The sequence below is a fragment of the Anomalospiza imberbis genome, chromosome 9, assembly GCF_031753505.1.
Source record: "Anomalospiza imberbis isolate Cuckoo-Finch-1a 21T00152 chromosome 9, ASM3175350v1, whole genome shotgun sequence".
Lineage (NCBI taxonomy): Eukaryota > Metazoa > Chordata > Aves > Passeriformes > Viduidae > Anomalospiza > Anomalospiza imberbis.
In genome coordinates, this window is record NC_089689.1 from 2,391,081 (window position 1) to 2,417,548 (window position 26,468).

A 26,468-nucleotide genomic window follows, 5' to 3' on the forward strand; every position below is an offset into this window, starting at 1 on the left:
GTGGATTTCAGTGGTGAAATGAGAGGATTTCATCACCTCAGGGCTATCTGACAGCATGGTGGCTGTGGGCTGGTCTCTGGCTTGCCTCTGTGCTAGGCTGGCCAGCCCAGCTGGCTGTGCAGCTGCTGATGCCTCTGAAGGGCTCTGGGGGTGGCAGAAGGATAGGGAGGTGTGGTCCTTGCAGGGGTGAGTGGTGTAGAGGGATGTCTCTGGTGCTGGACAATGCTTTTTCTTCTGCGTCAAGTTGGCTTCGGGCATTCGAGGCACCTGGATGGTGCTGGCCCAGTGACTCCTGTCCCAAGGGAGGTGGCTTGTAGCCATCTTCTCCTTGGTCTCCTGCGTGCCTGCTTCTGGGGCCAGCCCTGCCTGCTCCTGGGTGTTTCTGCATCTGCTTGGCTGGGCAGAGTTAAGGTGATGCCGGAGGAGGGATCTGGCTGCTGCTGTCTGGAGCCAGGGCAGCTGCTGTGGCTGTGGCTACCTGGGAGCTGAGTGCTGCTGATCCCCTTCCAGCAGTGAGCAGTGGGGACCTGCACAAAACATGACAGCTGGGCAGCCCCAGCGGGGAGACGGCTGGGGAAGATGTGCAGCCCCTCTGCCAATGTTGTGGCCTTGTTCATTCTGTTGGCAGCTTCTGTTTAATGCAGTTCTCCAGCACCACCCACTTTTTTGCAACACCTGGCTGCCTGTAGACCCTACAGCTAGAAGGAAAAAGGCAAGACCTGCTTTTCCTCTGGTTTAATTCTCTTTGGGTGCTGATGTTGCCCCTAGTTCAGCTCTGGGTGAGCTAATAATGGAAACTGGTCCTCAGAAGCTGTAGTGAGCAGCCTGAAATACTCCCCCCATATTTTGTAGGGCCACTGCCTGTGTTGAAGTTGCACTTTGGGGGGGTTTGGAGTGTATTTCTTGCATATTTTACTGGTTCACCTGGTGATCACCTTTTGCACGAGGCCAAGTGTGCTCCAGTACCTCTGACCTGTGTGGGAGCTGGTGGATGTGTAAATTACGAGCAGCAACACCCTGCTGCAGCCTCCCTGGTGATACCCACTTGCCTCAGCCCCCAAACCTGATCTTCATAGACCAAGCTGGGAATTGTACATGAGAGCTGCAAGGTGAGACAGTCTCCAGCCCCTCCTTGTATGGAGAAGAGGAGGAGGAGGAGGAGGAGGAGGAGGAAAACAGTGGGGTGGCAACATCCAGGAAAGAATGACTTCTCTCCCAGCTGCTCCTGCATCTCTGAGCAGAGAAAATCAGGTGGGCGGTCTGAGTCTGCAAGGAAAGTGCCCTGCACAGGGACACAGATTTTAGGAGTGCTCGTGGATGGTATTCCCACCCCATGGGGCTGACACTCCCTGGCTGTGTGAGGAAAATCTGCCCTGCACAGCTCTGTGGGATGAACAGGGAGTCAAGAAGAGCAGCAGGCAGTGTTTGGAGCCCGTGGTCACGCTGCAGTCCTTGCTGGGCTGGTGTCTTGGCAAGGTGGCTCCAGTGGATCTGGCTACTCTGACACTTGGCTGTAGCTGCTCAGAGACCTCCAGGAGAGCCAAAGACAAAAGTGTCAGAGCCCAGTGCCTCCCTGCTGCAGCCCAGCCTTCCTGGATGTGAGTGGTCAGAGCTGTTTGACACTGACCCGTGTGACAGCACCAAGGCTTTTGTGCCCGAACTCTCGGGGAATTATATTGGGATACAGTAGGGCTGTCCCAGGACCGTGTTCCCCTCTCCCGTGGGATTTTGGCAGGGCGGTGAGCTGCCTGTGCTAACCTGCGGCCTCTCTCCTTCCTACGAATTCCCAGAGGAGACGACCTCGGTCCCTGCATCACCCACGTCATCTGGGTGTGGGGAGTACTTGGTGACGAGGATGCCCCACAGAGAGGCTGGGAGCGCATCTGCCCCTGGTGCCAAGGTCAGCGGTGAACACAGGAGGTGAGGTCCCTAAAAGCCTCCCGTCCTCCGCGATCCTATAGCGGGTCCCTCGCAGCTCTGAGGCCGTTTCCCTGCTCGCCGGCCGGAGACGGGGGACCCAGCCCTCCTCCGTGCCAGGGAAGCCGCGGATCCCCGTCCGGGCTGCTCCGGCAGCGGCAGGTACGCGGCCCCAGCCCCGCTGCAGACCGCTCCGACCTGCGGGGCCGTGAAACTCCCCGAAAAACAGCGAAACCCCACAAGCAGGAGGGGAGGGAGAGCCGGGAAGGACGGGAAAGCGCCGGGGCTGCGGGAAGGCTCCGAGTTTCATCTTCCCCGGCCGGGCGGGACCGTTCCTCCGCGGGTTTCCCCACCCCGAAACCGATGCGGTTTGGCGGAGACGCAGCTCCGCTTCCCCGGGGCCGCTTCCCCCTGCGGCCCCGCGGAACCGGCGCCCGGAGCGGACCGAGCCCCGCTCGGCGCCAGGGATCACTGGAGACGAGCCCTCCGGGGCAGCTCTCCGGCTTTGGTGTTGGGATTTTGTTGTTGTTGTTGTTGTTATTTCTTTTTTGTTTTCCTCCTCCCAGCCCTCATTTTCTTTAAACACTCCGGAGCAGCGGGAGCGAGGCGCCCGGGGCGATGCGCAGCGCGGGGGAGCGCATCCCCGCCGGGGACCGCCCCGGGCAGGGGACCGACTTTCCCCAAACACTGCCGGCCTGGGCTTCTCCTGGAAGGGGGACTTGATTTCCAGCCGGTTTCATTACTGGGAGAGACGCTGTGGTGGGGCACCACCCTCTACCTTTTTTTTTTTTTTCCTCCTTTTCTTTCTTTTTTTTTTTTTTTTTTTTCTTTTCTTCTTTTTGGCTTTCTAAGAAAAGAAGGAAAAAAAGCCAGGGAGCGGAGCGGAGCCGGGCCGGCCAGGCCGAGCCGTGCACCCCGGAGCCGGGAAAGGCCGACAGCCCCTCGAGGCGTGGCGGGGCCGGTGCCTGCAGCCAGGCAGGAGAGCGGGGTGGAAACTTATTTCGAGTGGGGTGGAGAGGGGAGGGCAGGGGGTGGGGGTCGGGCAGGGAGGTATCAGCTCTAGGAAATGTGCCTTGGCAGCAGTCGGACGGGCGCTTCCCCGCAGGTTGGTGCGCTCCTCTCCGGAGCCGTCCAGGGAGCCGCGGCTCGCCCCGCACCCCGGGCAGCGCCGGCGGCGGGGAGGCGGGGGGGTGCGGTACAGCCGGGGAGGCAGGAGCCGCCGCAAGACCCCCCAGGAGCGGTGGCTGCCGACGCCTCTCCCGCCGGCTCCTCGCAGGAAAGCACCGCCCGGGCCGCCCCAGGTAAGCGGCCGAGCCCCGCCGACGGCAAGCCCCGCATCTCCCGTCCCGCGTCCTCGCGGCTGCGGGGGACCCGGGTCTGGTCGCCTCCCCACGTCGGGGCTGGGGGGCTGCTGCGAGCCCGGCCGGGGCAGCGGCTGCGCAGCCGGAACGGGGGGCCCGAGGGGTTCTCCCGTTGGGAGGGAGGAGGGAGCGCGGCGCCGAGGAGCGGGCGGGCAGCCGGGGCGGGGAAGCCCCGGCCGGGGGCGGCGGGGCCGGCGGCCGGGCTGAGCGCGGTGTGTCCGGGCTGTGTTGGCAGGCGGGCGGCGCGGCCCCTCGCCCGGCCCGGCTCCCCACCATGCTGGACGGGCTGAAGATGGAGGAGAGTTTGCAGAGCGCCCTGGACCCCGCGACTCCCTTCTCCTCCTTGCTGGGTAAGTCAGGGCACCCCGCTTGTCCTCCTGGGGACCCCATAGGGCGGGGCACGGCCGGGCGGGCCCGAGCGATGGATGGGCACGGGAGGTTCGGGAGGCCCGGGGACAGCTTTCCCCGGCTCGGTCCTGCCCGGCGCCGCGCCGCTGCCTCTCCCGGGGTGTGCCCCCGGCGCCCGCCTTCGCTGCCCCCGCTTCGTTCCGCGATTGCATTAAATTGTGTGTCCCCCTAAACCCCCCTTGTAACGAAGGGCTATCCTTCGTATCGAGCAATAAATAATTCTTTTTTTTAATTTATTCTTCGTTTTAATATCGGTTTCAAACCGTCGCCCTCTCTCTGAGCTGCGGCTCCGCTGCCGCCTTTCCAAGAGGAACGAAATTGGGGGCGATGTGCCCCCCCCGGAGCTGCCCTAAGGCACAGGTCCCTCCTGGATTCCGCAGCGGCTCCCCGCACACCCCCGTCCCCCCGCGACCCACGAGCCCGTGCGGGGGAAGCGAGAACCGCGGGCCCCTCCGTCCGTCCGTCCCTCGCCCGGCCCGTCTCCCCGGCCGCCTTTCCCTCCGCCCACCCCAGCCCCGGCTCCTTCCCCGCAGGCAGAGCCGCGACCCCCAAGTCGGTGTGCGAAGGATGTCAGCGAGTGATTTTGGACCGGTTCTTGCTGCGCCTGAACGACAGCCTGTGGCATGAGCAGTGCGTCCAGTGCGCGTCCTGCAAGGAGCCCCTGCAGACCACCTGCTTCTACCGCGACAAGAAGCTCTACTGCAAGCTGGACTATGAGAAGTAAGTGTCGCTTGTCCCTCGGGGAGCCCCCCTCGCTCTGCTCTCACCGCCCACAAAGCCCCAGTGCTCTGCAAAAGCTTGTGTGGGGGGACTGGTGTCCCGCTGCTGCTCCCCGCTTCCCCTGCCCTGTGTTTCCCAAGAGGTGTCAGCCCTTGCCGTGCTGCACGGCGAGTTGTGCTTCTGCCCCGCGGTCTCGTTGCCCCCTGGTTCTCCCCTTTTCAGAGGTGTTTCGTTGGGCTCAGGTTGTGCCCTGGGAATTGAGGATGTTTTGTTGGGAGCCTGGGAGACCCACGGTAACCCCAGGTCCGTGTGGGGATGGGGCCAAGCATTTTCCCCTGGCTTTATTTTTGTATGGAGCATCTGGAGGAGGAAAGTTATATCCTCCCTGACCTGGTCCTGGATGAGGCTATTCTTCTAATATCCTCACAGGCAGGGAAATGCTATTTCTTTCCTCCCTGGTTGGTGGGGAGACTGAGGCACTCGGGAGGAACCAGGGAAGGCCCTGCTGAATTCGGAGTGTTGACTGTCGCACAGAGGCTTTTCCTTTATCCGGGTCTGTGATGGTGAAGAAATTTGGGTGTTAAAGCCTCTCAGCCCTGACACTTTCCTCTTTGGAAGTGTGGGGTTAGGAGGAACGACAAAATTATTTTTTAAAGGAAAAACCATTCCAGTGGGAATGGGGAAAAGGCTGCTGAGTCTTCCCTCCCCTGCAGCTGCTTTCGGTTTTTTTCCTGCTCATCCTGCTCTTGCTGTCCTTTCCGGACCCCACTGCCTGGCTGAGTTTTGGAGCTGTTAAATTTTTGTTGCCTCTGGGCTGGTTGTTTCTTGAGGAGGGTGTAGGTGGGGGGCCAGATCCCTCGCTATGGCGATAGCACGGCTGTCGAAGCCCTGCAATTTAATTCCCTTTTTTATAAACAGTGATCGTTGATGCTCTCATCCCTGGCCTTCGGCGAGCTGGTGAGCCTGCCGGGGTCTAGCCCAGCTCCAGGCCTACTTAAAGTTGGGGTTTTGGGTTTTTTTGGGTGTTTTTGGGTTTTTTTTTCCTCCTTTAAATCCCGTATTGTGGGTCTGAGTTTAATCACTATGGATACAAGGCAAATTGAAAGCAGAATTTGTGCGTGTGACCTTGTTTTCAAATGTTTACGAAAGAGCGGAAGAATTAGCTGCCGTGAGAGTGGAAAGGAGAGAGCTGCACCATGGGGTGGGTTTTTGTAGGCAAAAAAATTGTTGAGATTGGGTGCACTGCTTTTTTGTCTGTAGAAATTTGGCTACTGGTTCCCATAAATTTCCACCGCAATTCAATTATCATTTTCTGCCTTATCGCTATTTTTGTTTGAACCATCAAGGGGAAATTGGGGTGACTGTCACCCAGAAATGCCTTTCCAGCTTGCAGCACATGTGGATTTTACTCTTGACTGCAGCTTGCGAGCTCTTGAAGTGGCTCCAACCTGAAACCCTCCCCTTGATGTCTGTTGGCCGCAAAAGAAATCGGTGCCGCAGTTGGCTTCTTGCTGTGCCCATCTATCTCACTGTTGGGATGGACAAGGATGATTGTGGGGAAAAAAAAGCCACAATTTTTTCCTGAGGTCCAGTAATAGCACCATTTCTCCTGGTTCTTTCTCGGTTGTGTTTGTGCTGGTGACTTTTGCCTGAGCTGGGAGGCTCAGGCTCTGCGACGGGCGGTTTCCCGAGGTGTGATGGTTTTAACCCTAACTCACTGCTGGCCTCTTCCCCTCCTGCTCCTGCCTGCTTCTTGCCATCATGTCATTGTCCCCTTGTATTTGATATTAATTGTTTTTAGCATGGGGGTGCAGGTTTGTGTCCCTTCTCCTTTCATCCTCCCCGAAGGACTCTGCTGTGCTGCTGGTGCGACTCCTTACCTGGTGATGGCAAGGATGCAGAGCAGAGTCCCAAAGAACTGCTCCCTTTGGGCTCTGCTGAGCTTTATATAGCACTCTATTTACCAAAAATCCTTCTTTCTTTTCCCAAATGCCCTTCCTGCCTTTGGACTGCGCATTTTCCTGGGTGCAGGAGCATCATGCCTGCCTTGGCCGCGGTGCTAATGCCGATAGCAGGGATTTGAGAGCGAAACGCGCGGAGGAAGAGCCGCTGCTCTCAGACTGAGCTCATTATCTTGAGCTGGTTAATTATCACAAGTGACTGACACTCCTTGCAGTGGAAAGCGGCCGATCCTCCCGGTGGCAGTGGCGTAGCCGGGCTCCGGAGGCCTCTCCGGGTGGGAGGGCTGTGTGTGGAATGCTGGGGGTGTCAGGGAAGTGGTCGGGATCCAACCTGACTTGGTCACAGCGTCGGTGTTCTGTGGTTGTGTTTGGTTGTGGCTTTTTTGTTGTTGTTGTTGTTTTGAAATTGAAAGAAGGGATTTCTCTTCCAGATGGTGAACGTTGGGGTGTTTTCCCAGGGACAAGTAGGTGCAGAATTTTCCGACACATCTCTGCACTCTCTGTTTGAGCTCTGTTTGTAACAAGGCCGCAGAGGGTTAATGAGGGAGTGCGAGACGGCAGCTATGCCTTCGGTTATAAATACACCCATGGAAAGTGTTACGGACGGATTTAAGCAAGCATCTGACTCGCTGGACTCTAGAAATCGAGGAGTAATTTGTTAAAACACATGTTTTACATTTCTTTGTCTTTCACAAAGAGGAAGGACTTGGGAGAGGACTTGGAGAGGGATGGATTAAAGGCCGAGGGTGCCAGGTCAGGTCTTGGCATCTCTTTGGGGTGCCACGGCTCAGGGCCCATGGGCGGTTCGGATAGTGATGCTGTCAGGGAACTTGGGAAGTTGGGGGTCCCTCTTGGAGCAGTTTCCCCAGCACTGATGGGGAGGGCTCCTGGAGAGGGACGGCTCAAGCCTGTGCCCCTGGGACGGCGTCTATTTGGAGCAGAGGACGCTCGTTACAGAACATCCCGAATCCCGCGGCGGGCCCCGGCGCTTGTCCAAACCTGATAAGTCTCAACTATGACAAGGTTCAGTCTTCGCCCTGGCCGGCTCCCTGGCTGCAAAGTGGCCCTGGGGACATGCCCTGGCTGTGGGGCCCCTGTGGCAGTGGTCAGGGGGATGGGCTTTTGTAGTGGCAGATTTGGGGGGGGGGGGGCAACACCAAATCTGGCCATAAACAGGGAGGAGTGCTGGAAGCGATGGGAAGAGTGGGGCTACTCTGCAGCCTTAAAATCTACATGGGGATGGGAATTGTTGAGCCCCCTCTTGCCTAGTGGTGTTTCACAGTAGGTTTACAGGGGCCAAGCAGAGCCAGGGATGTAGGGAGGACCTGGAGGCACGGGAAGATCCCCACTGCAGGTTCTGGGGGCCGGGAGCGCTGACAGCGGTGTGGTCATGACGGGGGGCGCAGCTGGGGAGCGTGGCGACGGCGGGACGGCTTGGCACATCCCCAGCCACGGCGCAGAGCCCCGGCCCCAGCCCCGGCTGGCAGGAGCAGATGGCCAGCACATCTCGGAGCAGGCCTGGCATGCGGGCGCCGGCAGTGGAGGGGCGGCTGCAGCCCCCGAGCCGCCACGCCGTGCCGGGCTCCCCGGCCGAGGCAGGCAGTTGTGTGATGCTCGCCCTGTCTTCGCACGGCTTGATGGCTCTGTGCCGTTGCCAGCTTCCGTGCCATCATCGCGGGGCTCTCCTTGCCTGCCTCCAAAATCCCGTGATCCGGAGTCACGGGCTTGTGTGGGTGCTGCCGCCTCCTCCTTCGTGAGTTAAAATCTGAAGTTGTGTCCAGCTGCAAAGGACAAAAAATAAAAATCCTTCCACCCTCCCGGTGTGCACGCATGCGAAGGAGCTCGTCAGCGTTGGGTTTTCAAATCACGCCCAGCGTCTTCGCGTGGGGGATGAGCCTGAGTCCTCGGCAGCGTGGTCCTGCCAGGCCATGGATGGATCTGCGGGCTCGGGGTAGCCTCCTCTGGCCCGCTGGAGGCTCCTCTGGAAGCTGCTGCTGTAGAGGAGACGGGGGAAGAGGTTTGGAGCATGGTGGCTGTTTATCCTGCTTAACATGGGTAATGAAATTGTGCAATTACCTGGAGCTGCTTCCCCAGCCCGGAAGGGCTGTGAGGGGAATAATCCCAGATGGATCGAGTGGAGGTGGTGCTGGACACTTCAGCACAGCCTGGTCCCACCAACTGGGGAGTTCCTTTGGTGTGGTGGGTTTGTCCTGGTGGTTTGCAGTCTCTCACCTTGCCTTCCCTCGCTGGAGAAGTGCTTTTTGTGGCTGATAGGAGAGAACTATCCCTCCAGAGAGCCACAGGTCAGCCCAGCTGCAGTCCAGCATGTTCTCTGGAGGCCGTTTCCCTTCTTGTAGAGCATCCTGTGGAGAGGATGATGCTGGCTTGGGTTTGTCCAGCTGGCCAGGCACTGGGAGCAGTCAGGCTGGCCTGGATGGGGTAGAAGAGCATAGGCCAGCTCCGTGGCACAATGTCCCTCTTGCTGGTCTCTCTTTCCCCATCTCTCAGTCTTTCTGTCTAGTACTTCCCATGCTTCTTGCCTGCTCTCCATCCCCACCTCGCACCTCATCTCCTGTAGCAAACACCTCTCTGTCCTCACCCACAGCTCCTGGAGGAATAGTGCTGACTCCTTGTGGGCTGGGAGGAGTGTGGCTGTGGGGCAGCCGAGTCCTCACCATGGCTGGTACTGCGGGGCTGGGACCAGGCACCGCCTCTTTTGGTTTTTGTTATTGAGTGAACTTCTTGTGCTGGCAGGGGGTGGGAAGGCAGGGAAGCAGCGGGATGCAGTGAGGGGGGCGTTACGGAGGCCGCTGTGGGATCCGTGCTGGAAATGCCAGGCAAGAAAAATAGGTCTTGCCTCCATCTCCACCAAGCCCTGTCCTCTCACTCGTGGGGCTCCCCCTTCCCAAAGGAAGCGAAGGAGAGATTTGGCATCTTGCCCCTTCTCTCAGCCCTTAATTAGATTTGTCTTACAATTAACGTTTCATAGAAAGGCCTGGAAGTGAGTGAGGTTTGGCAGGTTGGGAGCCAGGCAGTCGAATAGACTTGTCATCTCTCCCTCTGTGGTGGGGACAGGGGTGGCTTTGGGGTCACCCCATTGGCAGTGGGATCCTGAAGACTGCAGGTCCGTACCATCACAGCCATAACCTGAGCATCCTTGGGACTCCTTATGGTTTCTGCCATTTTATTTTGGACACACTATGATTTTTTTTAATCTTTTTTTACCCACTCTACGAGCTAGCGCTCCCTGCTCAGCGCCCAGTGGTGCTCTTAAAGCTGTGGGAATTGCTTCAGGTTTTTGCAGCCCTGACAAAGGCACCAAAAAGAAATCGACTGGGAAAGAAAGAGGGGTTTGTTTCACTTTGATGAGAATTTTGTCTCCACCAGCTGGAGAGACAGCTGGGGTCCTCTCCTGCCCCAGCTCGCCAGCCCTCGCCTCGCCGGCTCTTCACCTGCTCGCAGCCGCCGGGTGCAGGGAGGGATTTGCCGAGCTGGGGATTTCAGAGAGCCCCCAGTTTGGTTTGTGCTTCCTCGGGGAGCCCTCCAGCAGGCTCTGAACCTGCTGGTGTGGCCACGGCCAGCTGATTTGGGAGCGGGTGGCGGTGCTGGGTGTGAGCTGTGCTGATGGCTGCCCGGCGTGCGGGCAGGATTTGCCAGTGGCTGCATGTGCTACCGGGGACACTGATCTCTGCTGGCTGTCCCCAACCCCGCTTGCAGCAGTGGGGTGGCCTCAACGTGCCCAAACCCACAGCAGTTTCTGATTCTGATGCTGCACGCTCACCCCAGGGTGTGGCAAGGGGGACCCCAAAGGGCTCTCTGCCTTGGGGCAAGAGAAAAGGGAATTTGGGGTCTAGGGCTGATCTCCTGCTCACAAAGGTGCAGGTCCTGCTCCTGTCTGAGAAAGGGGAAAACCCAGCAGTTTGGATCTGGATTCACAGTTCCCCGCTTCTGGTGGACCTTGTGGTGTGCAGCCAAGGAGGTGCTCAGTACTCGGTGCTGGAGCATGTCTGAGGAAGAGGAGGCTACAGCCAAGGTGGAGGGAGGTGGGAATGAGAATTGTCCCGGGTATTTTTCTTCTCAAGATGTTCTTTGTCTCTTTGTGCTGTCTTGCTTCTGGCTCGTGCCCTCTGCAGAAGCAAACACGAATCAGGGATGGGGCCTGGGCTGGAGGACTGTGCCCTTGCCTGTAATTCAATCAAGCACCTCCTCTGTAGCAGGAGTGAGGAAGATATTTAAAGTAGGGGGAAAATATTTGGATTTTACTAGGTGAAAATACTGAGGTCAAGCCAGCTTAATTTTTTTTTTAACATAAATGTGTTTTCCTGAGAAATGTGAATTTCTGTGTATTTGAGATTTCAGAAGGGGAGAGGTGAGGGGGGCTAGCAGCACTCTCTGTCGTGGCAAACCCTATGACAGCCCCTAGTTTTGTTCCTCAATACTTTTATCCTGGTTGGAATCCTGCTTCCTGGCAGAAAGAATCCAGCTGGTCTGTGGTTATCTTCTCCTGGGGTTGTTGGCCCTCAGGGGCAAAGGATGCACCCGTGTTGTCTTACATGTCTCTGCGAAACCAGCAGGCATCTCATTGCAGCTCTGTTTGAGGTTTGCTGTTTGTTTTTGTAGGGTTTTTTTTCTTTTTTTTTTTAAGATGGTCAAACCTTGGTTGCCCAGGAGAGGGGTTCTGTAATTCCTGGCTTCCCACCTCAAATATTTACGGACAGCCAGATGCCAAAGCTTTTGCAAAATGTGTGGGGCAGGCTGAGCTGTGCTGTGCTGGGGCTGTGCAGGGCACAGTGTTGGGCTGCTGGTACCCCAGTTCACTTTATTTGGGGGGTTTTCTATCTGGTGGCTCTGTCTTCTTATTTATCTGGGATTTTTCTGTTAAAGTTTGTTAGGGATCCTTCAGGTGTTCCACGTTTTGTAGGCTGGCTGTCTGAAAATGGGATTTTCTCCCACAAAAGTTGGAGCTTTCAGGAGGGTGACGTGCGAGTTTCTGAGTGCAGGGGTGAAATCCATGTCATGTTCAGTGCAAATAATTTATTTCCTCCTGCTGCACTGTACTTGCATGCACCTACCTGTTTTTAGTAGAGTGTTTCAAGTGCCCATGAATATGATCCTGTTTTTGGGGTCAGGTCTTCTGCACTAGTGCCTGGTCTGGGTACGGTGGACCATGGTTGCACACAAGAGAAAGAACTGACAGTTGGCTCTGTCACCCATGAAATGGAGCTGGAAATACAAATCTAGCTTAAAAATGCTTATTTCATCATCATAAGTGCTAACAGCATCTTGCTGGGTGAGTTTGAACACTGGATATGAATCCCCTGTGTCTCTCCACATCTTCCTAATTTTTGTGTCACATTCACCTTTGTGTCTTCCTTCCGCCTTGAGCTACCTTGGACCAAAGGTGAGCCTGAGTTTGTGTTGCAGCTCCTCCCAGGCACAAATTGGCATGATTAAGGTACAGACTGAGAGGAGAAGGCACAAATCATTAGGAGAGCCCCTCTCCTCTGTATCCTAGCAGGCAGCGATGTCGGAGGGTCCCTGTGGCTCCGTGGCTGTGGATGAGTGGCTCTCCCTGCACGGAGACATCCTGCTCTTCCTCGGGGCCAACGCCTGGAAGGGCAGAGGATGCTGGAGGATGCTTCCTCGGCCAGCCCTTGTGCTTTGTGAGCACAGGGCTCAGCACTGATCCTCCCGAGCTGTCTCCATGCCACTGCTGTCCCTACATTGTCTCTCTCTGCTCCCCACCCCTCTCCTTCCCTCGTGGGTTTCTTTTCCTAACGCCGTCCTTGACAGCGGAACAAATCCCTTTTCACGGGACCATCGCTCCCCGGCCCGTTGCCCCCCGCCCCCGCCGTGCAAAATCCCCCTCCCCTGTTCCTCTGGAATGACAACCACCATCCCAGTGGGGTGGAGAGCCCCTGAAATCCCTCTGGGCAAGGTTCCCTGCCCTGTAAGGGAGCAAAGTGGGGTCTTGAAAGCATAAGAGGCGAGGGCGATTCCTGCAGAATCCATTGTTTGGATGCAATTGATCTCTTTGGGAGGTGCATCCTCTCCTCTGATGTTGTGCTTCAGAGATCCTTGGATGGACCTGGAGCCTGTGTGTCCTAGGACTCCTTCCTTCCTGCCTGGGGCCAGTGGGGCCATGCTATACGTTGATTTTTCACTGCACAGCATTGCCCAAGGTGGCTGACCAGGAAGAGAATGGTGGGAATTTTCTCTTTGCTGCTGATCACTCAGGGAAGCTTTTGGCTTGAAAAATTTGGAAAGGAGAGAGAAACAGGTTAGGGGGCCTGAAGGCAGTTTTCAGCTGCAGCAGTTTTTTTTTTATTTGAAAGAGTCAGTGTTGGCATTTCTTGCCTCCAACCCCTGCCATTGTAAAATCATAGGGATGCTTTTGTTGGCAAAATTTCTACTTGGAATTTGCTGGCCCTGTTAAGCCTTTAATTCTGGAAAACTGCATCTTAGCTCTGAAAAGGGTTATTAACCCCTGCAGTGATTTATTTAAATGGGAGGAGGGCAATGTCACATGTTTGCAGTGGCCTCCACAGGGGTGACTGAGATGAATAAATTCATGGGTGCTACTAGTGGAGGCGGGAGTTTGTTGAGGAACAACCCCAAAACTCCTGCCTGATGATTTCTGTGTTGAGCCTACGTTGGAACTGCCCTCCACCATGCTACTGGGGCACCTTCTCTGGGCATCTTTTCCATTTCTGCTCTTGGAGAGTCAGCAGGAGAGGAGGGAATGCCAGCTGTGCTCTGCTGTCAGGTGTGTAGGACCCCAGCCCTCTGCTGGGTGCTGAGGAGGGGATGACAGCCTCCTTTCCCCTTACAGACCACGTTCTGTAGGTTCCTGCAAGGGCTGAAGGCGAGGAAGAGGCTCACACAGGATTCAGCCAAGCCAAGGTCTGAATTGCCCCAGGGAAATGCTGAACTCCAGGTTTGGGCTGCAAGGAGAGCAAGATGTTGCTCACCTGAGCAGTGTCCTTGAACCCAGCCATCCTCTTGGCTTGGGTGTTGGTGGCCTCTGGGGTGGTGGGATGGCTCAGGCTTTTGTGCCTGGAGTCTCACCTGTGCCACAGGGGTGACCAGCTGGGTTGGTGGTGGGGAACTGAAATCCTGAATGATTTATATCTTGGCATCCCCTCTGCCCAGCAGCTCGCAGGAGTGGTATGGAGCAGATCCTTTTAAACGGCGCTGCATGTGTGGGAGCTTGGTTAGCAAATCATTAAGTGTCTGAAACTTCTTGCTGCCTGCTCAGGTGGGTGCTGCTCCTTCCCTCTGCACCTGCAATTACGAGAGGCTGAGAGAGCAACCTCAGTGGACTGGCGTAAAAGTTTAATGAAGCTTAAAATCTTGCAGGTCGGGCTCTTGAGTCTGAGCTTGTTTCAGCTCTGGATCTGGGAAGGAGGGTTAAGCAGAAAGGAGGGGAGGCTTCCTGCATGCATTACCTCAAGGACATTTAAACCCCACGTTGATGGGAGAGGCTGTTGTGGAGATGGGTCAGGAGAAAGTAATGAAGGGAGACATCAGAGATGGATGAGGATGAGTGAAGGGCCCTGGGTGGTGAATGTAGCTCCGTGTGAGATGTTTATCCTTGGCAGCGGGAAAGCTGCCCATGACAGGGACAAAGTTTTTTCTGGCCCTTGCTGTGCCAAGATGCCCTGTGCAGCCCCAAACCCAGGTGGTGCAGGTGCTGGCATGCAGCAGGACTTGGATGGCTCAGCCATCTCCTGTGGGAGATGCTCCAGGCTGGGGAGGATTGTTGGGATGCCGGTGTGTGGGACACAACAAGTTCCGTGGCTTTGTTTTGTTTCTCCGTGGCCAGCCAGGTTCAGAGGCACTGATGCAGGAGGACGTGAAGTGATGAATCTGGCTGCTAAACCAGAGGCCCAAATCCCAGCTCTGCTGGGATGGCCCATCCCCATCCTCCAGAGGAAGTGCAGTTTCCCTGCCAATAATGTCTTTATGCTATTTCCAACCACATAACAAAACATCCCAGGAACTCCCTGAATCCTTGGCTTTTAAAGTAAGTATACCCCCACCTTGAACTGATTTATTTTTGCCTGTTTTGGCACTTCTGTCTCCAAGCATCAGCCATGATCCTTCCCTCCCCAGCCTGATGCCTGCAGAGCACCATTCTCAGGCAGAGCAGCCTCATTTTGGGGTGATGCTTTGCAGGTCTCCTTTGTCAGCCAAGGACGTGTATCAGGCACATTGTGGGTGAGAGGTGCTTATGAAACAACACCCAAATCTACGCCTTTCCCTTTAGTTCTCTTGTGCCAGAAAAGTGCAGCAAAAGTCAACCAACGACGCATCTTGCCGAAGCTGCATTTTTTTTTCCATGAGGATTAGTGGTTCAAGAGCGGGGATTTTCAAACTGACAAGCCCTTGGCAGAGAAATAATTACAGGCTTTTTTTCCCTTTGTATTTCCTAAGTAGTTCTAAATAACTTTTTCCCTTGAGGCATTTTTTAAGTCTAAAATACGGGGGGAAAAATGTGAATTTCCTTAGTGTCCTTGAAAATATGCAAGATGTTTGTGGAGACTATTTAAGTTCCAGCTATAAGGTTTTCTGCGTGCGTTTTTCGCTTTAACCACGTCCAATCAACCAAAGTTTCTTGGCTGGTGATGCTTCAGAAATGGATCTTAGGAATTGGAGATGGAGGGAGATAGATGTGATCACTTCTTGGCCATCTCAGGAATGTGAGTTTTGCCTCTCCAGTGTATTCCCCAGGGTTTCTTACCCCACTCCTTGCTGTAAGAGAAGATTTTTGGGGCTAGTGGAGCGGGTTTTCCTTGTCAATGTCTATTAGCTGATTCCTCCAAGGTGCTGTGTGTCCCTCTGGGAAGCCATGGCCATTCCCCTTTCCTCAGCATCCTGCAGCATTTCCAGGGGCTGTAGAGCCCAGCAGGGTTCACCCATCCCTATCCTCTGCTGGCTCCTCTCCTTGCCTGTACCTCCATCCTGAATGCTTTGCCCAGTCTTTTTAATTTTAAAAACAGACAGCGTGATGTGAAAAAAACCCTCCTGGGGGCAGCTCCAAGACACACATGAGCTTGTGCCTTTTATCCCTGGGAAAATTCACCTCCTGTGAGTTTCCACGGAAGCCCTTAGCACGGTACCCTAATTTTCTGAGCACCTCTGTGCTGCACCATGTTTTGCCACGCCTGGAGCTCTTTTTAACCCTGTTCTTTTGCCCCTCTTGGAAGAGCCCTCTGGAGGGTGCTGTCCCAAATCACAGCTGTTCATGCCTGACCAGGTATCCATTCATCCCTAATACTAAGCCCTGCTTGTGATGCAAGGGGGGATCTGGGAGGACCCCCTGGTGTTTGCACTCACTGCAATATCACAGGGCAGCGCTGGGGCTGCCTTATTGCCTCTGCTGTCAGGGCAGTGCCGAGGTGCTCCCCTGGGATTGCTGCTGCAATATTCCTGCCGTGGGCAGGCTGCTGTTAATAACAGCATTGCTCTACCTTGGCTTTATTAAGTGAGGGAAGCCTCCTTTCCTTACACCCCAGGCACGTCAGGGTCTGGCCTTTGGGGTGAGAGGGAAGGAGGTGGGAGCGGAGAGGGGGGAGTGTTTGAAGTAATTAGAGATGCTTGGTGCAGAGTGGGGAATTGCCAAGGATGATATCTTGGTGAGGACCATCTGCAAAACCCTCCTGTGGGCTCTGCCTGACCCACCCCACTCCTCCCAGCCCTTCATCTCCCTTGGGGCTGGGGTGTTTAGAGAGTGGGGTGGTGAATGCCTTGCTTTCCCTGTTCCCCCTTCTGCTGAAGACCCTTTCAGGGTACTCAAATTCTGGTTGAGCTGGTGAGGAGGCCACAAGGGTAGCTCCAGGGCTCACAAAATCCCTTGTGCCCTGCAGATATGGCAGGTGACTCTGCAGGGGAATACATGGTGCCAGAAGGGGACCTGCCTGTCCTGTCCCTCTGCTGCCTCAGCCACCATTTCTCAGGGGAAGGGTTTTTTGTTTTTTTTCTCAGCTTCCCCTCTCCAGACGCTGCGAATCCCACTAAAACTTTTGACTGGAGCAGGGATTACATGCTCGGGTTTCAGCCCTTGTCTGCAAGTGGTGTAAACTTTCTGCTGGAGCTCAAGTGACATTTTGTGGGAGATAGGAGAGTATTAAGTGTTGGTCCTTGCAGATAAAAATAGCTGCTGGCCCAACGACATTTTCTGTCATCTTACCACTGCTGCATTGCCTCCATGCTGGTGCTTCCAACCTGGGCTTTTCTCATCATCAGCTGCTGGGAGCACCCAAAACCCCACCTGACCTGGTCCCAGCATCCTCACCTGCCTCACCAGCAACACCTGGCCAGGACCGGGGTGGGCACTGGGTGTAGGGCTGAGGCCAAACTCAGATAGGAGCAGCAGGTCCTGGTTTTGTGTTCCCGAGGGCTGGAAGGAAACACCAAACCCAGGATCCCTCTTCTCCTGGAATCAAGAGTCCAAATTGCTCATTGCTGCAAACCTCAGTGCTAGAGTGGGAGCTCCCCTGGTTCAGGAGTCCTCATGTGCTCACACGTGGCTGCCTGTCTGTTTTTCCCGTTGCTGTGTTTCCGAGCTGATGTTTTTATCCTGAGGTTACAGCCGGGGTTGGCTCAGGGCCCTTCAGCAGCATCGGCAGGGCTGACTCTTGCTGCTCCAGAAGTGCAGGGCTGGGGCTGGGCGAAGGAGAGGGAAGGAGAGGAGGAGGAGGAGGAGGAGGGAGTGGCAGGGTCTGGCTTGCTGCTGAGCTGTGACCAGATCTGCTGCTGGGAGAGGCTCCCTCACCCTGCACCTTCCCCAGCTCTGCTTTGGAGCAGCATCCATGTGCTCCATCTCCAAAAACAGCCAGTGTGACTCTGGGAGAGCCCGTGTGTGGCTGGGAGGATGGCAGCAGGGACAAGTTCTCCTCCTGTTGAGCCTCTCTTCCTCATGGCTGGGCCAGGAAGTCCCCTGGTATTGGACTGGGCATCCTTTGAGGGTGCCTTCATTCCATCTGATTGTTCTTGTGAGTGAGGATGCTCTCATCATTCACCCCAAGGATCACTTCATGGGGAGAGCTGCACAGTCAGGCTGGCTCCAATGCAACTTTTTAATTGCAGCCCTTAAATACTTTTCTGCAACAAGTGGAAGCATTTGGGAGCAGCATCTTTTCCACATTCCCCTTGCTCCCTGGTTCAAGGTCCACCTGCTCCTGGGGGTTTCATCATCTTGCCTGGTGTCCTCCATCAGCTGAAGCATCTCTCCCTCCACAAGTAAGGAGCCAGGTCCTCCTCGTGTGTCGGAGCCAAACCGATGCCATGGCACTTGGCCACTTACAGTAGTGGGCGATTACTGAGCCCTGCCAGGAATTCTTTCAGTGGGATTGGGAACGCTCTGGGTGTTAAATTTGTCCTGCAGTGTGTAACCTCTGAGCAGAGCCCGCTGTGTTTTGTAACGGGTCATACGATGCCGGCGGTGGCAGCCGCCTGCCCTGCACTTCAAGGTCAGTGCTGAGCTTGGGGCCACTGGGGCAGCTCCTGGCTGCAGCCCTTCCTGCCTTCTGTGCCTCTCGTGGGCTCAGCTCCCTCCTGGAGCAAAGCCTCTGTCCCCTCAGGAGCTCAGGTTTGGAGCTGGAGGCTGTTTTCCCCCATCTGGTGAGGCTGCTGCCCTTGCTGGCTTCTGTGCCTCTCACCAGGCTCTGCTCTCTTCTGGGGCAAAGCCTCCAGCACCTTGGGAGCTCAGGCCGTTTTCTCCCATTTGGAGAGGCTGCAGCCCACATCTCAGGATGTCTCCTTGCAGGATGTGCTCCTGGAATACCAACCCTGCCCATAACTCCTGTGCCCCCAACACGCTGTCCCCACACCTGAAAGCCACTGCCCTCAGCCAGAACTTGGGCAGGTGGAGCTCTGTTCCCTGAGAGTTCTGCAGCATCATGCCAAGGACGGGACCTTCCAGGATACTTAAAGACAATACTCCCTCGTTCTCCTTGCCTTAAAACATGTCCCAGTAAGGAATTTATCTTGTGTCCCTGAAGCCGAGGGAACTGCTGAGTAGAGAAGGGTCTGGCAGAGGTGAGGAGTGCAGGGTCTGTGTCATGATGAATAATCAGTGATGCTCCTGCCTGCTCTGTCCCGTGACTTTCTAATCCCCGCAGGAAGAGCACATCCATCCCAATGGGAAGAGCCTCCCATGGTCTTTATCAATAAATAAATGTTTGAGGCCCATCATTGTATTGAGGAATTAGAAGGGACTGTTCGGACAGGCTGTTAAATAAGAATTAAAGGTTTCAAATATTAATGGGCAATTGGCCCTCACCAGTTCTCTTGTTACACAAACGTTTCATTTATAATTTGGACCCAAGCTGGGATGTGCTGAGAGATGCTCAGGCTGCAGCCTGCTCACGGGGGTTAACGTGGTGCTCTCTCCTGCCAGAAAATAATAAAAGCCAGGGACTGTCTAGGGATTGTGCATGAAGGATTAGGAAGAGGATATGCACGGACCTGTCTGCAGCTGGTTGAAGTCTAGTGCAGAGGGGTGAGCCTGGAAATCATTGTTTTCTGATGGTTGTGAGGGGGCCAGCTTGGAAAGGGATGTCTCCTAAAACCTGGGGATCTCCACAGCCGGCTGATGTTTTTAGTGGGAGGCAGCGAGTGGATCTTCTCTCTGAGAGACAGCTGTGCTGGTCAGGAGGGAGGAAGCACTGTGGTGTGCATGCCTCTGACTCTGCTTTCCAGGTGTTGCTGTTGTTCAGCGTGAGTGGAAGATGCTGAGCTCAAGGGATGGATTTTTTGGTGTCAGTGGAACATGCTGGGATCTGGGGAGCAGGGTTTGGGGTTTTTTTGTGTGTGAGTGGAGCTTGCTGGGATCTGGGGAGCAGGGTTTGGGGTTTTTTTGTGTGTGAGTGGAGCTTGCTGGGATCTGGGGAGCAGGGTTTGGGGTTTTTTTGTGTGTGAGTGGAGCTTGCTGGGATCTGGGGAGCAGGGTTTGGGGTTTTTCTGTGTGTGAGTGGAGCTTGCTGGGATCTGGGGAGCAGGGTTTGGGGGTTTTTTGTGTGTGAGTGGAGCTTGCTGGGATCTGGGGAGCAGGGTTTGGGGGTTTTTTGTGTGTGAGTGGAGCTTGCTAGGATCTGGGGAGCAGGGTTTGGGGTTTTTTTTGTGTGTGAGTGGAGCTTGCTGGGATCTGGGGAGCAGGGTTTGGGGGTTTTTTGTGTGTGAGTGGAGCTTGCTGGGATCTGGGGAGCAGGGTTTGGGGGTTTTTCTGTGTGTGAGTGGAGCTTGCTGGGATCTGGGGAGCAGGGTTTGGGGGTTTTTTGTGTGTGAGTGGAGCTTGCTGGGATCTGGGGAGCAGGGTTTGGGGGTTTTTTGTGTGTGAGTGGAGCTTGCTAGGATCTGGGGAGCAGGGTTTGGGGTTTTTTTTGTGTGTGAGTGGAGCTTGCTGGGATCTGGGGAGCAGGGTTTTTGGTGTAAGTGGAAGATGCTGGGCTCCAGGGACTGGGTTTTCAGCGTGATCAGAGAATGCTGAGCTCTGGGGAGCATTTTTTTTTGTGTCAATAGACTTTGTTTGACTCCAGGGACTGGGTTTTTGGTGTGAGCAGAGGATGCTGAGCTCCAGGGACCAAAGTTTTCCACCTTTCTATCATATCCATGGGTTCTGCTGGGATCCTGGCTTCATCCACAGCATTATCTGTGACCTTACGGCTTTTGAAGCTGCAAGTTCCAAAGTTAGGGAGTTCAGTGAAGTCATTGCCTAGAGAGAAAAAAGCCAGAAGATGCTGGGGTCTTGTGTTTGTTTGACTTTGATGCTGGCAGTGCTGTTCCCTGAAGTGGTCCCCTCGAGCTGGCTCAGGAGGCTGGAGTCACAGCTCTTCAGCTTAGAGGGAGCATGAGGATTTCCCAGCATCAGGTACCCACCATTAAGGATTTACCTCTGCAACCACCACGCTCCTGGAAGGTGCCTGCTGAGATGGAGGCATCGGAATTCCCCAGGGCAGGTCAGGCCTTTATGGCCCTCGCCCAAGACAAGCACTGGTTGCTTTTGTGGCAACTATTAATTGCTTCCTGAATTTAAAAAGCATAAGCAAACTCTCTTGCTGGGGAACGAGTTACCTGGCACGCAAATGCTTTGCCATTAATGCCTGGCTGACCCTGACGATGATGTGAGGACCAGAAGAGCTTTCAAAGAATTTACCAGAAACCATTTTCAGGGGAGGTTGTGTGTTGTAAATTCTGAAGTAATGGGATGGAGGGAATTAGGTTAGATCATAGTTTGCAGAAACCGGGCACGATTCCCCATCGAGGGCCTTGAGATCATCAGAGCAGCGTGGTGAGGGGAGGCCCCCACATGTCCTTGTCCACTGATGAGTGAGTTTACAACCTGGAAAATGAGATTATCGGAGGGTTTGTTTCACATGTGACACCGGGGACAAAAATGGGGCCCTGTTACATCCTAAGGTGTGCTGTAAAGCCACAGGGGTTCCTGGAGGAGCAGCCCGGGCTGGGGCTGGTGGTGCCGGGTCGAGGATGCCCAAGGCTGCCAGCCCCCATTGCAGCAGCACTGGGGTGCCTTGCAGCCTTTTGTGGGAGTGTCTTGGGTGGTCCTGTGCCTCTGCTGAGCTCAGCCCAGCTCAGGGAGATGCTTCACGAAGATGTTTAACTGTTAGAGCAAGGGAGACAGTGCCTATCTGGCTTTCACAACCTGCCCTGGTGTATAATGCACCTCCACCCTTCCTCTCCTGCCAGGAGCTGTTCTGGAGCTGTTTGCAGATTTCTGGGGGGGGCCAGCTCCTCCTTGCCAGCTCCCCAGCTCGGGGACTGGGCTGCTGAGCTATTTCACAGGGAGCTGCTGGCACGTGGGGCTGTTTGCTGCCTCCCCCCTCCAGCAACGCCTTTCATTTCCTTGCTACCTCCTCTGCTTTGCTCTTCCTCAGCCCGCCCCGCACCGGAGGGATGGGGCTGGGCCAGTTTTAGGGATGCCGATGGTTTGGGTTTTTTTTTTTTTTTAGCTCTGCAAACAGTGTTAAACCGCTCTCATTTGAAAGGGCAGGTGTGGGAAAGGAGCTGTTTTGCCTGCAGCAAAAAAAAAAAAAGTATTTCCCAAATCCACTATCTATGCAATGAGGGTACCGTGGTGGGGATTACACATCCTTCCATGGGGCAGTGCTTGCAGGGAAAGCAGTCAGAGGCCAGGCTGCCTCGAGTCCTAATAAAAGTCTTGCTGGCTGCCTGGGGCAAGGCACTGGGGCTTGAAAGACCAAATCTAGTGGCTGATATTTGTCTGCCTGTGAACGTTGCTGTAGCAGATCCATCCCACTTGTCCATCAAGTGGGAATTGCCTGGCACACAGACAGGTCAGTGATGTTTTCAGGATGCCAGCGCTTGACACTGGGGAAGGTGTGAGTCTAAATCAGCACCGGGGTGTGTGTTTTTGCACTTCACTCTCTCCAGCAGAAGGACGGAGTTCAAAGGGGTTCTGGCCTTCCTGGAATAGGAAATGGCAGGATCCACCCCGGAGCTTTTTCTCCTCTTAACCCAGAAGAGTCCCACCCCAGCCGGGAAGCCCCGTGTTCAGCTGGGTGTGGAAATGGGGATGGAAAAGTCCATGTGAGAGGACCGTGCTCCACTTCTACTGCTGGTCTTCCTTCTTGAGCACGTGTGAGGTTGTGTTTGATCTGGGTCTGAGCTTGGGCTTTGTCTTTATTCTCCATTTAAAAGGGGGGAAAAGAAATTCAGGAGGCCCCTGCAAGATGGGCTTGGAGCAGGGTGGCTCTCCCTGCACTGAGCAGACGCTGGTGTCCAATTTTCTGTCTTGCTTTGTTAAATGGACCTGTGAAGCCATTGCAAAGCCAAGATTGCAGAGGCAAACGCCCCGTGGCCAGATTGCAGGGTCTTGCTTAACCCAGCTCTGCTGGGCTTTTCCCCACAGTTTTCCTGTGAGGTTCCAGCTTCACCTTTTCACCACTGAGAAGCTCCCCAGGGTGACATGGCTGGCCCTGGGGGACTGGGTTTTCTTCTGGAGGCAGGTTTTAATCAGCCTCCAAAGCATAGATGCTTTCTCTGATTCGTAGTTAGAGGTGGGAATTACCTTGTGATGCTTGTTTTGAAAGCAGTCCCTTCCTTTCTCCCTCTCAGGAGGTGGTTTGGAGGGACCTTTCCATGCTGGCACAGAAAGGGATTCGCCACCCCAGGAGGCATCAGCCCACCAAGGTTAGGCTTCAGAGGTAACACTCTGTGGAGACCTGCAGGCAGGATCTGTCAGCAGCTAGTTCCCTACCCGAGGGCTCAGTGTGGCTTTGATCTGGGCCCTGTCCATGCTCAGGTGGTTTTCCTCCTGGTGCATTCCCTTCCCTTCCCTGCAGGCTTTCACGGGGACTGAGGCTGGCTTTGGCTTTCTGCCTGCACGGACACGGCCCCGTGGCCTGAGGTGGTGATGTCACTGCTGTGTTTCAGCTTTGTGTGAGTCCTTTCCCACCTCTGCATCCCACAGAGGACTTCCAGGGACAGAGGAGTCACCTGAGGAGGGGAGGTGCTGTAGAAATCAAGGCAGGGTGGCCACGTCCATTGCTGTGTCCAACCACCCAGTGAGTCACATCCCTGCCTGGTTTTGAGGATCACCATTCCCAGAGGCAGAGAGTGCCAGGTGTGGATTTTTTTCTGGGAACAGGGACAGAGAAATACAACATCCATGTTTGCAAGCCACTGGAGACATTTCTGGAGGAGGAGGAGGTGTGGAGGTGCTTGGCATGCAGCTTGTGGAGGGGCTGGGGTGAGTTTTGGGGGCTTGGGGCTCCCTTTGCACTGATGCTGCTGGGAGAGGCTGTCTTTATCTGGTGTTTTCCATTGCTTGGCTCAGCAGTGGAAGGTGAAGGGTTCCCCTGCCTGCCCTGGCTGTCAGCAGGGCTGTGCAGGCAGGACATGGGAAGGGAAGGAGAAGAGGATAACGCCCCAGCCGCAGGCCCTGGCCATTTCTGGATGAGTAGGTCATCTGGGTGTGGGAGGGGAGCTGGTGTCCAAGCCAGCCCGGAGAGCCTGGGATTGGGTGTATGTGTGATTTGGGGGAAAGTGAGAAGGGATTTCTTAGGCGAGAGGAATGCAAGTTTCCTCCTTCACATATGTCTCCTGTTCTTCCAGTTTGCAACAAAAGTCATCAAATTGCCCAAGACCTGGCAGCAGGGACAGCCTGAGAACAGCCCACAAATCATGGAAAAGCTTCTCCCCTCCTCCCTGCCTCCCTCCAAGTGCTCAAGCATCAGGAACCACTTCAGTTCCCCTTTGGGCAATAAAACTTTTGCCCCTTCCCGACGTGGGGCAGCTGCACAGCCCAGAGCTCTTGCATGCTGAAGCACTGGTCCTGGTGGGTTAGAATTTGGGCTTTCCTTTGAACTGGTTGTACTTGTAAACCCTCCAAGGGCTCCTGGGGAGGGCTGGAGTGCTCAGACATCCAGGGTGACAGCAGCTGTTCGGAGGAGACACCATGACACGACTGGTGTGACCTTCCTTGTCGCCAGGTGCTGGGGACAAGTGACAGTGACTCAGGTCCTGGTTGGTCTGCCTGGATTATCAGGCACTGGGAGAGGAGACAGGCACTCCCAAGGATGCCCAGCTGGGGAGTTTGGTGGTGTAGCGCTCCAGCTGAGAGGCAATGGAGCAGTTGTGTCTCAGGATGAAGGGGGTTTTAATGGGCCCAGCCCTTTCCTGCAGTCCTGCTGGCTGCTGCTTTTTGTTTGGCACAAGGAGCTGTTGGTGCAGCAGAGCTGCAAAGATCAGGAGAGCCTGTCTGAGCTCTCCTCTTCACCCTCTGCATCTCGGGGATGGGCCATGGGAATGGAGAGGTGGAGATTGTTGCTGGAATAGTGCTTCATGCAGTGTTCTTTGTGTCTCTTGGGACACCCAGAGCAGTGAGAGAGGCTGCCACCCCTCCACCCTCCCGACTGTGAGTGCTTGCATCCTGCCTGGTTTTGCTCCCACGTGGTTTGTGCCAGGGGGTGCAGGTCTGGGAGGATCCCTGTAAGAAAGGCGCTCTGGTTACCTCATTTTGGTCATTTGAGTAATTACAGGATTTTCTTACAAGAAAACAGTTCTATCCATTTCACTATTAAGTGTAGCCAGGACTGGAATCACCAAGGTGTCCCACCCTCAGGGCCCACCCTGTGCCCCATGTCCCATCAGACAGTCACGGGGCAGATTCCACTAGCAGATCCCGGGGCTTTTGGGGCAGAGGAGACAAGGGAGGCTTCAGCCTGACAGGGAACAGGGGCATCTGGCACATCGTGCTGGCCAGGAGAGGCTGTGCACTGAGAGCAGGAGGCACTGTGAGCTCTGCAGAGAAGAGGAATTGCTTCCAAGCCCAGCTGGGGCGTGGGGGCTCTCCTTTTGTAGCATGAACGCTCCACACACTGACTGCTGTCCCCCTGCCTTGCCCACCCAGGGGGAAGGTGACAGCTCTGCCACCTCTCACCTTCCCCAAGATGTGTGGCCAGTGCACCTGGGAGCCAGGAGGGAAATGTCTGTGCAATGTGTGTGAGGGGGAAAGGCTCCGGGCGAAGCCAAGCTTCATTGAGTGGTTCTACTCAGAACATTATTTTTTCCTACAAGGAAAGCCCACCCCAGCAGGATGCTCCGCCACCGTGAGGTGCTGCTCCTTCTCCCACTGCCTGCTGAAGCCATGCAGGCTGCCCTGCTCCTGCCCCAGGACCTGGCTCACGGGGAAGCAGGGGGCTGCCTTCCCTTGTGCTCCCACACCGAGCCTCTTTCTGCTTCCCTGCTCCCGCCTTCCTCCTCCTCCTCCTCCTCCCGCAGCATCTGCTCCGGATGTTTTTTTCCCTGAACTGCAGAAGCTGCATTTTTCCAAGCTGAATTTCCTTTGTTATTTTTTTTTTTTTTATCTCTCCAGGGTCCCCTTCAGATTGCTTTGCTGCCTTCCATCCTCTCCAGTTTATTATCTTCTACGAATGTTATTAACATGGTAATTAGTCCCTAATTGCAATTGCCAATGAAGATGTCAGATAGGGCTGATGCTAACCCTGATCCTTCACAGTACTAACCCTGATGCTTCACCGTTTTTCCCCGAATCCTGCGGATTCCTCTGAGCCTCTCTCCCATCAGCTTTTCGTTTGGTTCCACAGAGGAATGCCCACGTGTGTGCATGAGGTTTCTCCCCTAGCAAAGACTCGCTGAGACCCAGCCCAGGGTGCTTTATAAACCCCCCAGGGCCACGCTGGTTGTGGGTGCAGCTCTGAGAAACGCTTCCTAGCTGGTCCCAAGCCTCAAAGGCAGGGTCATGACTGGCTCTCCATGGCAGCTCCCTTGCGGAAGGGAAAGGATTTTGTAAAGTTGAAGGCTGGCATTTGCCATCCCGCCTATACACTCAACCCCCTGGCTGCTCGGGCACTGTGCAAAGGTCTCCCATGCCTATAAATAGGCAGAGAGGTAGGCCAGGAGATGGGGAGATGGGATGAGGGCAGGCGGGGAGCCAGCCCGGGCCGGCATCTGGAGCTCTCATCGCCTTCGTGCGCACGAGAGGCGCAGTTTGTTCCGGCCACGCTGTTCTCAGCAGGCAAGGTTTGCCCCCGCAGAGCCTATTTTTGAACACAAAACCCCCTGGTTACCTCTTGGAGGTGCTGCAGAGAGCTGGGGCTGCCTTGTGGCGAGGTGTCCTGCCTCTGCTGTGGGACATGGTGCCACGTGCTCCGAATAGCTCTGTGCAGACGTGGCCTATGGAGATGAAATGTGGCTCTTGACCGATTGCGAATAAATCAGGGTCAGGAGCTTGAATGCTGGCCAAGAAACCCAAAGGGATAAAATATAGCCTCTCTGCAGACTGTTAGCAAACAGCACGTGGGCTGAGATCTGCTAGATAAATTTATGCGCTGTGAATTGTTCACCCAGCTGTAGTGGAGGGACGGATGGACCCACGGAGAACTAATAACCATATGTGGTGGACATGCCTTGGGTGCTGACCTTCAGAGGGTTCAGCAAGGCTGGGAGGTGGCACGGTGACGTCTTCTTAGGGATGCCACCGGGAGGGAATGGGGCACACGTGTTGCTTGGCGCAAGGGTGGGGGATTCAGGCTGCCTCTGCTCTGCGCGCCCGGGAGACGGGCTGGCAAAACAAATTACTGCTCCTGACCTTGGT

General features: G+C 55.3%; 1 protein-coding gene across 1 annotated transcript in view; it reads left to right on the plus strand.

Moving 5' to 3' along the window:
* The first annotated feature begins 3,537 nt into the window (after positions 1-3,537).
* LMX1A (LIM homeobox transcription factor 1 alpha) overlaps positions 3,538-26,468 on the plus strand; it is a 42,704-nt gene continuing 19,773 nt past the window's right edge. Inside the window, exons 1-2 of the mRNA XM_068199348.1 lie at positions 3,538-3,628; positions 4,220-4,406. Of these exons, the coding sequence (XP_068055449.1) occupies positions 3,553-3,628; positions 4,220-4,406 (263 nt within the window). The 5' untranslated portion in view covers positions 3,538-3,552. The remainder of the gene's footprint in view (positions 3,629-4,219; positions 4,407-26,468) is intronic.